The following is a 13405-nucleotide window of genomic DNA, read 5'->3' as shown; positions in this document are numbered from 1 at the left end:
ATTAAACCAACACTATTTAAAAGAGCTCTGAACTCTGAACCCCAAAAAGAGCTCTGAACCCCAAAACAAGGTTTGGACCGCCACATGTTATGCACCCCCACATTCAGGGGATTCCATCCTTTGAGAGTTGGTGTTCAGAGGATAAAAGAGAAAAAAGGAAATGAAGTTGCAGACTATATAAATGAATAAAACACCTTTCAGAAATTGCAGTTGTGCTACTTGTAGGAAAATTTATTTACATTGGATAAATCAACAGACTAGTTAAGTGTCAGAAAATCCCTTAGCTGCTTGACCCATGAGGCCCTTTCCTTTGCCAAGAACAATGACAGCTGATTCTCATTCTAGAACCTTCTCCACCCCTTCTGCCCACCGCCCCCGTACCTTCACCCTTGTTACTGCTCTGACCCCCCCCAACCCCATCTCTTTACAGCTTCTTTGCTGCATTACAAAACTTGAATTAGCCAAGGCAGACCCCATGCTCCAGTCAAAATGAAGAATTATCAGTCACATTTCTGTGCTGGCAAAAAAGCCTCATTGCAAGTCCAGACCCCCGGTCCTTGTCAAACAATGGCCTCAATTTCGGCTGTCTCCTCTTCCTCCAGCATGCTGTACGAGGCATGAGTTTGGAAGGGGCGCTGGAGAGGGTGGGCCAGCAGCTTGGCCATGCAGTTGTGCAGCTCCACGGCTGGGCCCGTCAAGGACACCTCGTACTTGTAGTTGGTGCCTTTGGTGTCCAGGTTGCTGAAGAAAGCACATGTCTCCTGGGGGAACAGAAAAACATAAGACTTTGAACCACAAGATGGGGATTGCTCCCAGCTCAGATTGTGCTTGGCGTGGCTCTTCTTTGGACATAAGAAAAATAACTGCCCAGTGGATCGGATCAACAGTCAATCTAACACCCCGGTTCCAGCCTAATGCCACAGAGAGGCCTGGAGAAAGATCTGTTATTGTTCATTTGCAAGCAACTGGGATCCAGAGGCACACTGCTGCTGTATACGGAGGCTCCCTTTCGCTGCATGTGCACATGCTCTTTCTCAGAGATTTAATGCTGTCCATTTCCCAAACAACATTTTCCTCATCCCTAATTTACAGAATCCTAGTGTTGGATAGGAGCCCTACAGGCCATCAAGTGCAACCCGCTGCTCAATGCAGGGTCTGCCGAAAGCACCCATTTTATCCTCAAAACCACCCTGTAAGGTAAGCGTTGCTGAGAGTGGGTCAAAAAAATGCCCCAATTCTAACCCTCGCTAAGAAGCGAGACTGGCCTCAGAAAGGGCCAGAGTTTTTTCAGCTTTGGCTCCAGCCTGGTGGAATGCTCTACCAATTGAGATCAAGGTCCTGCAAGGCCGGGAATATAATATCCACAACTTCAAATTGGCTGGCCTCCCGAAGAAATATCTGCCAAAACATCAAGGATAATTACACCTGCCCCAAAGGGATACCCTCCTCAGCATTAATTGTGGTTGGGTTGGGAAACTAGAAAGTCTTAAATGTAAAATGTCATTTTAAAATCAAATGTATTTATTGACGGATATTACCCACCCTGACCCTCACAGGAAGAGCAGCCTTGGAAAACAAAGATTTATTTTTATTTTATTCCATAGCTCTTCAGCAGTTCCTCCTGCAGGATCGGCTGACAGGATCAGACAAGCATCCCATGGAATGCTTCTGAGAAGCCTATGACTAGAGTTCCAGGGGCAACAGCCCACCTTCTTATTGTACAGAGAAGAAATGGGCCACAGCAGAGAATCTGGTTCTCACACACAAGGTCCTCAATTCAATCTAGGGCAACTCCAGTTTGGATTCAGGGACAAGCCTTTTGCCAAGACCCCAGAGAGCTGCTGCGAGTTCAAGGAGAACAAGGAACTGTCCCAGGAAAGGGCAGCTTCATGTAATATCTAATGTGGACACATTTCTATTCCATCTTTCTTCAACAACAGACTCTAGCACTAAGCCCCTAGGGTTTCCAAGTAGTCTTGCAAGCAGGCATTGATTGTACATTGACCATCTCAACTTCAGCTGTGGGTTTGTGTTGGGTGCCTTTTGCCCAGACCTTAAGACTGTATCACAGTATCTTTTTACAGCTTCCAACCATGATAGCTAAATGGAATCTCCATGTTCACAGGAAGTCTGTTATTTATAGTACACTTTTCTCACCAAGACTAGAGGCAGATTATATAATGTGTAAATTGGGACAATCGATAGGAAGAGAAGACATCGAACAAAAATGTAATAATAGGATGTCCAAAATATGAAACAACACATAATTATCAAACATGACATGAAATGAATAGTAGAGTAGAAATAAAGTACAGTGACAGCAAGATAAAAATATCATTGTAGAAGAGCTGGCTTTTACACCCTACTTTTCCCTACCCGAAGTGGCTTGCAATCACCTTCCTTTCCTCTCCCTACAACATGCACCCTGCAAGGTAGGTGGGGCTAAGAGAGCTCTGAGAGAACTGCTCTGTGAGAATAACTAACGGGACTGTGAATGGCCCAAGATCACCCAGCTGGCTGCATATGGAGGATGGGAGTCAAACCTCCAGATTAGAGGACTCTGTTCTTAACCACTATACCATGCTTGGCTATACAGCAACAGATAATGCATATTAGTAGTAGAGTTCTTCAGAGAATGAGGTGGCTGGATGGAGTCACTGAAGCAGTAGGTGCAAACTTAAATGGACTCCGGGGAATGGTAGAGGACAGGAAGGCCTGGAGGATCATTGTCCATGGGGTCGCAATGGGTCGGACACGACTTCGCACATAACAAACAACAACAAAGTAGAGTCCATTATTCTCCCCGCCTCCATATTCTCAAAACTTCCACCCTGCAACGTAGGCTAAGCAAAGAGAACTGTGACAGGCCCAAAATCACCCTTCAAGCTTCCATGGTAGAAATGATAATTCAAACCTGGATCTCTCAACATCCTTATACAAAATACCTAATGCCATGCTGGCTGGCAATTGTAAGAGACAGGATGCTGGACTACAGGAGAGACCATTGGTTTGAATCCACCTGAGCTCTGGAAGATCTTACCTTCCAGCTGGTCTCTTCCTCTTTGTCCTCCACGCCATTGTGGATATAAAGGACGTCAAAGAAGAAGTAAGGGCATTGTAGAATTTTCTGTGGGAAGAGAGAAGAGGACAATCTGGGCAAAAGCACAGATAGTTTGTGGACCTAGCGCAGTGGTTCTCAACCTTCCTAATGCTGCGACCCTTTAACACAGTTCCTCATGTTGTGTTGACCCCCAACCATAAAATTATGCAAGTGTTCTTTCACAGAAATTAAACCGAAATGGACCAATGGCATGAAGATCCATTGTTCATGATTGTATATAAATTGTTTTTCCCTCCGGATTTCTCAGTTCAGTTCTGCCTCTTGTCCCACCATGTCTATCTCAACTCTTTTCTACTGCTCCAGACAAATGCCTGCAGGAACGGCAACAGTGGCACTCTTCCCCCCCCCCCCACCACCAAGCTGCTCACCCTGCTGTGACCCTTGTGAAAGAATCATTCGATCCCCAAAAGGGTCCCGACATCCCGGTTGAGAACCACTGATCTAACACCTCCCGGAGTAGGCATCTTGGCCAGAAGGGCTTGCAACGTGGGGAGAGCGAAAAACACACCTTCATCTGATCCGTCACAGCCACCTGAGGTTGGCAAGCTGGCCGGCTGTACACCAAAATGGTCCGGACCACATATGGAGGCGGGATAGTCTGGATGTTCTCTGTCACTGGAAGCTCTGTCTTTTGCTGTCTGGGGGGATAAGCAAATAACTACAGTGATGCTCTTTTGCTTTTTAACCCAGGCAGAAGAACACAAGCTCACTCCCCAGTGAAAGGATCTCATGGAAAAGGCTGCGGGAAAGGTCTTCCTGGGCATGAATCTCTAAAGCCCCACTGCCAATCAGAGCAAACAATATTTAGCAGGACAGGTCAATAGTCCTGATAGTTCTGCATACAGCTCCTTCCTGCGTTTGAAGATGAGTTGGGTTCTATATCACACTTTTTGCTATCCAAAGCAGCCTCAGGGTGGCTTCCAATTGCCATCACTTCCTCTCCCAACAATAATAGATTCAGGTGGGTAGCCGTGTTAGTCTGAAGCAGCAGAACAGAATTTGAGTCCAAAGGAACCTTTAAGAACAACAAAGTTTTGTTCAAGGTGTGAGCTTTCATGTGCATGCACACTTCCTCAGACAATGGAACAAGAATAATAAGAGTACGGATATAAGCAGAGAGTACATTACACAAATCTTCTGTTCCGCTATATATTTCTGGTAAGGCCTTGAAGGAGGATTATGTCTCAAGGCTTAAGTGCCACTCAGCGCTTAAGACCCACTCAGGGCAGCTGTCTTGCCCCTGAGTGCCTCCTCTTCTGAAAGTTTCTGAAACTCCAGAGGCCAGCCAATCTCCTTCCTTCCACCCCTCCTGACCACGCCCCCTCTTCCACTTCCCTCTGAAGCTTGGAGGCTGCAGATCCCTGCTGCATGAGAGCTGCCTCTGCCGGGGAGTTCCCTAGCAGCTCCCTGCAGCCTTTCCAGGTCCTGGGGGGGGGGGGAGTTTGCAGAGTTCTTCCACTACACCCCCCTAATCTAGCACCTGTTGTATTCCTGAAAGCAATGGGCTTGGCCCCTCATATGCTGTTTACTAATTTACTCTTCTTATATCTGTACTCTTAGGATCTTAAAGGTGTCTTTGGACTGAAATGTTGTTCTCCCAACCGACACCCTGTGAGGCAGGTAGGACTGAGAGAGCTCTGAGTGAACTGCTCTGAAAGAACAGCTCTAGCAGGACTGTGACTAGCCCAAGGTCACCCAGTTGGCCACATAGGGAGGAGGAGTGGGGAATCAAACCCGGTTCTCCAAATTAGAGGCCGCTACTCGTGACCATGTAAACCGCCCTGAGCCCCCGGGGAGGGCGGTATATAAATATAATAAACAAACAAACAAACAAACCAATATATCATGCTGGCTCTTGGGTTCATTTTTTATCAAGGGAAGGGTGAGATCCAGTGTGATATATAGTGGTTAGGAGTGGCGGACTCTAATCGGGAGAAATGGGCTCAATTCCTCCCTCCTCCACATGATGCTTGCTGGGTGAAATTGGGGCAGTCACAGGTTTCTCAGAATTCTCACAGCCCCACCTGTCTCACTAGGTACCTGTTGTGGGGAAAGGAAGAGCAAACTGCTTTGAGACTCCACAGAGCAGGGCTGGGCAAACTGTGGCCCTCCAGATGTCCATGGACTACAATTCCCATAAGCCCCTGCCAGGCAGGGGCTCATGGGAATTGCAGTCCATGGACATCTGGAGGGCCACAGTTTGCCCAGCCCTGCTGTAGAGTATAGGAAAACTGGGTATAAAAACCGACTCTTCTTCTTGCTCTCTTATTTAATTTGAACCCCCTTCCTTTTCTACTCTGTGGGTACCCAAATCAGTTTACACCATTCTCTCTCCTGTCCTGTTTTATCCTCACAGTTAATGAGTACAACCTCCCTGCAAGCTTTAATGCCTTGTGGGGATTTGAACCTGGATCTCCTCATTACTAGTCTAACACTCTCACCACTATTGGATAAAGCACTGGTGAGCGGGCAAGAGGATACAGTTCTAAGTCATTTTCGTGCTTGGCTAAGACAGTTTCATTTTTCAGGTAATTTGAGTATTCTGCTGTTTTCTTGGATTTCATCCGATTCTGTCACGCTGTCCCACCAGCGTTATTTCTGGATTTTGTTTTGCTTGGGATTGATTGCATTATTTTAAAAAGCCGTTTCTGAAACTCTTTAAAAGCAAGAACTTGAGTAATACTTCAGTCAGCCAAAAGCAAAAGACCAAATAGCCACAACCAAGACCAGGACTTACATGAGGTTGAAAAGGCCTTCCAGATCTGAGACAGAAACATTAAGGAAGATTCATACCATACATTCTTTTCTCATATATGCTACGATGATGTTAAAACCCTACCCGTCTGTAACATGAGCAAACTGTGAGGGCAAAGATCACACAGAAACCTTTTTAAATTTTAAAATCTCTAACCCATCATCTTCACCATCCAGAAGTTTATAAGGCCAGGACAAATTAGATTATCTTGAGGAGGTGTAGTTAGAACTTAGATCTGCCGGGGAGGGATACACTCCACTCCTCCCTACAATGGCTCAATGCAAAGATTCTCACTAATTTCACTTTTGTTGATAAAGTAGGGAGAAAGAAACACAGCCTACAACTGCTGGTTCGACAACCAGCTCTGGTACACCAGTTCTTTGCACCTCTTCTGCTTAAATGGCAATCACGTCTGCGATTTCACTCCGGCTGTGGCTCTCCTGAATTGTCAAAGGCCCAGCCTCCACCACCTCTTTTGCCTTCACCAGTCACACACACATACACAAACCACACCCCTTTCTGGGCCAAAAGGATACTGAAAGACTTGCAGACGGCGGTTTCCAGGTCATATAAACAGCTGCAGACTTCTCTGGGATCGGAAGTGAAGCCTGAGAGCTAGAAAGAGAGAGACAGAAAGCCAGAGAGTTACAGAATCTGAGGATTTTGAGTGAAAAGATAGGGAACACAGCCTATGTTCGGAACAGAGATCACCAGCCCACACACCATCTGAAGCATCTGACACGCATGACAAGCTCAACATACCCATGTCACATCGTTGTTGACCACCACTAGCGCAAACTCATGGCTCTTGTCAATCTTGTGCTTGGTTCGAACGAACATCTCTATCATCTTCTGGGAGATGTTCAAGGCATTTGTCTTGGATCTTACAGTGAGGGGGAGGGGAAAAGAGGGAAGACAACACAAAATAAGCACCAACCTCTCTGGCATCCATCATCTCTTCCTAGCTCCATCACTCTTCCAGTTCAGGCTATGGAGTTTTGTTCCACATTGGTCTTCCTCTCTATCCAGAATGGCCCAAATTACTCATCTCTGCCTCCTTTCAGATCCTACTTCACCCTCTCCCAAAGGTCTACCCTGGTTCCCTGTTCCCTTTCACATAAACTTCTCTGTACCTTGTTCTCCCTCTGCCCTGCCTAATTTTTGGGCCCCAATTTCTGGATAAAAGCCACTAACTCCAAGCAACAATCAGGTATAGAGAGCTATATTCCTGACTGGCAACTAATTTTGCCAGAGGGACAGACTGACAAAGGAGTGGGAGAGGATGGGGCTGACTTCAAGAGTGGGTTACCAACCGCGGACCTGAGCTATACATAACGGGGGTGTGAGTGCGATGCAAAGGTCCTTAAAACTGCTGTTAACTTGGTAGCTCACTAAAAACATATGAGGAAGCTAATCTAACCAACCACCGTAAATGATCAGATTGATAGATGGTCTGGCTCTGGCATCTTACGTCTGTGCCCACTTCTCTGAAGAGGATGTCACCACACTTTCAAGGTTCCTTGAAGCCATTTATAATATTTCAGGGGTTTTTCCACAGTCAAAAGGTTTAAAAAAGCTGCTCTAAAGTCACCTGGATACTGCTGACTGACTTAATACAAAATCAAGAAATAGGGATTTGTACAGATCTTTTGCTTCATGATACCAAGTTTTGGATGTCATTATCTGGGATTTTTATTATTTGTACATTTATATTTCTGATAGAATTTTTTTAAAAAAAAACCTTGTTAGTCTGTCGCATTAAAAAAAAAAACAGGAGGCTAGTAGAGAAAAACGAAAGCCCGGAATAAAAATGTTCTACCAGACACTCTGCCTCCTAAGGGTTTCTACAGGCATTGCTGAGACAGCCTCAGTACTCAAACTGCTTTTCCTCACTGAGGGATTCTACGTGTTTCATTTCATTTTACTTTATTTCTGAATTTGTATCCTGCCCCTCCCGACCTCGTCGGCTCAGGGCGGCTTATTTCTGTATTCTTCACTACTACGAAAGGGTGTGAAGGTTGGGCAATAAAGAAAGCTATGGGAAGAAAGTGGACTCATTTCAAATGCGGTGCTGCTTGGACCACCAAAAAGACAAACTGGTGGGTTCTAGACAAAACTGCACTTGAATTCTCCCTAGAAACTAAAATGACTGTCACATTTTGCTAGACTGTCACATTTTGCTAGGAAAAGTTGAAGGCAGCAGGAAAAGAGGAAGACCCAACATAAGATGGACTGATTCAACAAAAGGAGCTCCCAGTTTGTGAGACCCAAGCAAGGCTGTTAAAGATAGGAAGCTTTGGAGCATTCATAGGATCGCCACAACTTGGAAGCAGAGCTGTCAACCTCCAGGTAACACCTGGAGATCTTTTGCTATTACAGTTGCTCTCCAGATGACCAAGGTCAGTTCATCTGGAGAAAAATGGCTGCTTCGGAGTCTGGACTCCATGAGGTCCAAGCCTTCCCCAAACTTCACCTTCAAAATCATCAGGTATTTCCCAACCCAGAGCTGGCCACGCCACTTGGAAGCCACTTCTCTGCACTTTCATTGCTCAAAACATCTGTTGCAAACAGACAGGGGCGATCCCACTAGAAATGTTTCTCTCCTCCTTAAATGCTACCCAGAGGGAACTTAGTTCCTACCAAGACAAAGACAGTTCCTTACCCATTAAAGGACTCCAGTTTGGAGAAGGACATTTCCTCAGCCAGGTCCAAACAGATAACCTGCAAGAAAAAGAATAGTATAGAAATGAAAGGGAGGGGGCTGCGGGTAGCCTGGAACAGAACCCAGAAAGCTAGGGCAGGTCAGGGGCTAAGGAGGAAACATAGAACATTTTAAGGTGAGATCTGACAATTTTTTTGTGGGGGAATAATTTCTCTTCAAGTAGCATTAAAAAAATTAAGATGTCTTGTATTTTATTCTAGTTTTCACTGGATTGTTAATAACTATTACTTATTTAACAAAAATAGAGTCCACTAGCAACTTTAAGACCAACAAAGATTTATTGAAGCTCATGCCTTTAATCAATCGTTGTTGGTCTTAAAGGTGCTCTTGGACTCTATTTTTATGTTGACGGGGTGTTTGTTTCTCCCTCTCTTTGCACCCAAGCTTCTGTGAGACAAAATTGTTGTCTAAAACAGGGGTAGTCAACCTGTGGTCCTCCAGATGTTCATGGACTACAATTCCCACAAGCCCCTGCTAGGGGATCTAAATCACTTCACAGCCTTGAAACAGCTCAACATCTCCCTGGCCTGAACTGCCTGACCTAAACTGCCACCAGCAACAGCAATTCTGGATAAAGAAGCTCGACATTCATACTGAGACCCAGTTTGAAAATGAACCTCTGAAGTGGACTGACACAAAGTCAGGCTGCTGGTCTGTTTGGGCCAGTGTTGACTGTTCTCACCAGAAATGTTTCCCTGAGGCGCTGGGCAGTGGAAGGTCTTCTACAACACTTGAGGACCTCTGACTGGAGATACCAGAGACTGGACTTGAGAGCTTCTACATACAAAGCAAAGGCTGAAAGGGCACACTAAGGACACTCCATCACAGCAAGATTTAAAGGCAGTTGCCACAGGTCAGTCTGATAACTCCTAGTTCAGTACCCAGGATTGAGACTGGAGACTAAACTGTTAGAATCATAGAGAGTCATAGAATCATAGAGTTGGAAGGGACCTCCTGGGTCATCTAGTCCAACCCCTTGCACTATGCAGGACACTCACAACCCTATCACTCATCCACTGTAGCCTGCCACCCCCTTGAAACTTCACGGAATCAGCCTTCAGAATCTTCCCTTCTTAAAAGACACCCACCACTTTCTCTGGGCAGTTGACCCGTGGCGTCTTGACTTGAAACTCTGTTGGGGGCACTGGCGTGGGCCAGCCCTTGACATCGGCAGCGGCGGCTGTGACGCTCTGTGGACTGTCTCCAGTGCTGGCGGCTTCTCCTTCTCCTTCGCTGCGGCTCCCAACACTTGCCTGGGCACTCAAAGTGCGGTCCTCAGCCCCCTCGGGGTTGGACCGGGTCCTTGGGCGGCTCTCCACCATGGTTTTTTCCTCCTCCTCCTCTGTGGCACTGCTAGGCTCTGAGGTGTCCATCAGGGAGCCACGGTCCAAGGGGGAATCCAGGATTGCAGTTGGGGGAGGGCCTTTTTACAGCTGGGAAACAGAAAAACACAGTATAAAAACATAATACATTCTTGAATGAGAGCATCCAATCTTTTGTTCTCCACTAACTTTTATCTTCTTTCAAAAACAACACACGCTTTGGTTCATATGGCATTCTCCAACAATTTATCCAGGTTTGCATTCTGCTCTTTCCCCAAGGAAAAAAAGCTGCAGAAGAAAATCAACAAGAGCGTTCCTCACAGAATTTGAGGGTTTCTCAGCCGGAAAACCAGGAGGCAAAATAGACATAAAAGAAGCTAGGAGTCTCAACACATCTGCAGCACTATCAATTTCTTACTCTGAAATCTTAGTTTCATAGAATCACAGAATAATAGAGTTGGAAGGGACCTCCTGGGTCATCCGGTCCAACCCCCTGCACTATGCAGGACACTCACATCCCTATCGCTCATCTACTGTAACCTGCCACCTCCTTGAACCTCCACAGAATCAGCCTCTCTGTCAAATCTACTCTCTGTTTCTGAAACGATGAGATTTCAATGAACAATTTTAGAATTTTATGTGTTATTTTATAGTTTGATGTTATATTTTAATAAAATGTTGTGAGACACCCTGAGCCCCCTGGGAGAAGGGCAGGACACAAATGGAGAATTAAATAAATACATTTCTCTTTTGCTGGCTCTCCTCAAAACCTCCTTTCAGACTCTGCCATAGACTTATTTCTTCATTAATGTTACTTTGCTGGCTACTGCACCCAGCCAGATGAGCTTTGCAAGAGCTGAGCTGCAGCAGCAAGCCACAAATACCTTGCTAGAGCTCAGCTCCCAAAATATATATAGAAAAAGGGGGTACACAGTACATGTTTAAACCACAAAAAAATAGCAAGTGAAGCTGTATAAACAAGCCTACTAGGAGAACTAATTTTAACATCAATGTATTATTCATTAAAGTGATAAGCGCTAACATCTGTTGTATTGAGAACAAATTGCCCTGTACCAATTGATTAAAGACATGGGGAACAAGTTGTGTTGCATCAGTGCAGTAAGGATAGTAAAGTTTTGACAACTGTAACAGCTGCATATTAATCAACAATATACATCAGTAATATAGATAATCCCGTCTGTTCATTTTTTATATTAGAGGTCAGCTCGCAGGCAGGCTCTTTTAGATTTAAATTTGCAAGCAGTTCAAGACTAGTAACTCGTTTTTCTGGCAAAAATTGGACTCTTATTTTTGTTGTGCAAATTCAGACCAGACCCACTTAAAATCTATTTTTCTAGCTACAGCCTATGCAAATTTACTCAGACATAAACTCCAGTCCACTTGACTAGGCAACTCTCTAGGAAATGTGCCTGCCAAAAAAAGAGCATCGAACAGGGGGTTGAACTATACGGCCTGTATGGCCCCAACCATGATTCTCTAAGCCTCCAAAGATCTACAGAATGCAAAATTACAGGCCCACAACCGAATAGCTTTTAGGAGCCATACAAGCAAATACTATTTCCTGCTAATAAGACATTTGCAACGGAGCGCGACATTGTGAAAACAACGTGCATTGCTCGACCGTTTTGCAATAAAATATTTGGTCTGATAGGGGAAGACGCTGCATCCCAAACATGTCTAGGTTGGCATCGCTGTCGCATGAACCACCCGGCCCAGAATACATGCAAAGTCCCCATAGCAAAGTCCCTATAGCTTGGTTCCCCTGACACCGCCCCGGTCCCATGTCCTGCTTCGAATTTGGCAATCAATCGTAAGCACCTTACTGTCTCCGGCTGCTCAAAGAGGAATGTGCAAATAGAAGCGGAAATACGTCCGAGGGAAAGGAAACGCAAGTTTCTTCCCTCCTAAGGGCTGCTGGGAAATGTAGTTTCTCTTTACAATACAATGCAAAGCCTTTATTGGCATTATAAGACAAAGTAAAAACAAATACACTAGGATGGTTATGGTAAAAGCGAGTGCCTCAAGATGCATTTATAAACACGGTGCCTACAAACACTGCATAGTAGTTTCCGTTAAAATGATGCATGGGATAAAGAAGGTAAAGAAAGATGTACTCTTCTTTGGGCTGATCAGCTTTAGGCTGATCCTGGGTTGAGCAGGGGGCTGGACTAGATGGCCTGTATGGCCCCTTCCAACTCTATGATTCTATGATTCTCCCTTTCTCAGAAGATCCCCTGGGCACTCAATAAAGTTAATCAGCAGTAGGCTTAAAGGTAAAGGTATCCCCTGTGCAAGCACCGGGTCATGTCTGACCCTTGGGGTGACGCCGTCTAGCGTTTTCATGGCAGACTCAATACAGGGTGGTTTGCCAGTGCCTTCCCCAGTCATTACCGTTTACCCCCCAGCAGGAAGCTGGGTACTCATTTTACCGACCTCGGAAGGATGGAAGGCTGAGTCAACCTTGAGCCGGCTGCTGGGATCAAACTCCCAACCTCATGAGCAAAGCTTTCAGGCGGCTGCCTTACCACTCTGCGCCACAAGAAGCTCTAGCAGTAGGCTTAGAACAGGTAAAAGGAAGGCCTTCACGGATAGAGGCATTCATTGATGGGATTCACTGCTGCAGGACCTGGTGATGGCTATAAGCATAAGCAGCTTCAAGAGGGCCTTGGCCAGTCCAGAAACAAAACAGCAATATAAAAAGGACACAAAGAAAGAGGGAGGGGCTGCGTAGCAAATCTGATACATCAAAAATCATTATAAACTATCAAATATAGAAGGTTATCTCCCCAACCTCCCCTTCATTATAATCCCCAAAGCACTCTACTTACTTCAAGCATTTTACATTTACATTTCTTTATTGCCCCTGGCCTAGCTAAGGTGACCAGATTTTAACATTGGTAAAGCGTAAGGTGACCAGATTGTTCCACTTTTGGAGGGATATCTGGGGGTACTTGGCAAATTGTACTTATGTTGAAATTTAAAAATATATATTGCAAAACTATTTTTTGCATTCTATGCATTCTATGAAACTTTTTGTTGATCCATATAGACCAAATTTTTAATCAAGAACCCCCCCCCCCCCGGTCAATGGTGTCCCGCTTTACCAATGTTCAAATCTGGTCACCTTAGTATATATATTTTAATTGCAGCATAAGTACAATTTGCCAGGTGCCCCCAGATGTCCCTCCAAAAGTGGGCCAATCTGGTCACCTTATCTGGGAAGGGGGGGGGGATCAATAAATCCATTAAGTAACAGTAATAATTTCATAACCAATATGTTTTGTTTATTTATATTTATAGACCGCCACTCCTGGGCCGCGCTGGCTCAAGGTGGTTTACAATAAAATCCCAATAAAACGCTGATAAAAATAAATCCTCGGGTGGCATGACCCATTTAATTACCCCCTCCAACTCCCTCCAATCCAGTACCCTGTACCCACTGTCAGTCCGCCTCGGGAGAGCGG

At 45.2% G+C, this 13405-nt stretch overlaps 1 protein-coding gene across 2 annotated transcripts; it reads right to left on the bottom strand.

The window, feature by feature from the left end:
• Nucleotides 1-204: 204 nt before the first annotated feature.
• Nucleotides 205-11876, bottom strand: BABAM1 (BRISC and BRCA1 A complex member 1). Of its 2 annotated transcripts, none has more exons than XM_077331972.1 (9): nt 11760-11876; nt 9687-10031; nt 8539-8597; nt 6639-6759; nt 6413-6491; nt 5859-5883; nt 3630-3759; nt 3041-3127; nt 205-761 (listed from the first exon to the last, which is right to left on the bottom strand). In XM_077331972.1, exons 2-9 carry the CDS (start codon nt 9969-9971, stop codon nt 561-563), a joined length of 987 nt encoding a protein of 328 aa, XP_077188087.1. In that variant the 5' UTR covers nt 9972-10031; nt 11760-11876; the 3' UTR covers nt 205-560. The 2 variants fall into 2 exon arrangements, with proteins under 2 accessions (XP_077188087.1, XP_077188088.1); XM_077331973.1 differs by having other exon boundaries at nt 11765-11785.
• Nucleotides 11877-13405: the final 1529 nt, after the last annotated feature.

This window comes from Paroedura picta, chromosome 4 (assembly GCF_049243985.1).
Source record: "Paroedura picta isolate Pp20150507F chromosome 4, Ppicta_v3.0, whole genome shotgun sequence".
Taxonomy (NCBI): domain Eukaryota; kingdom Metazoa; phylum Chordata; class Lepidosauria; order Squamata; family Gekkonidae; genus Paroedura; species Paroedura picta.
The sequence above is the reverse complement of the archived record's forward strand: the minus strand, read 5'-3'. Positions and strand labels throughout refer to the sequence as shown.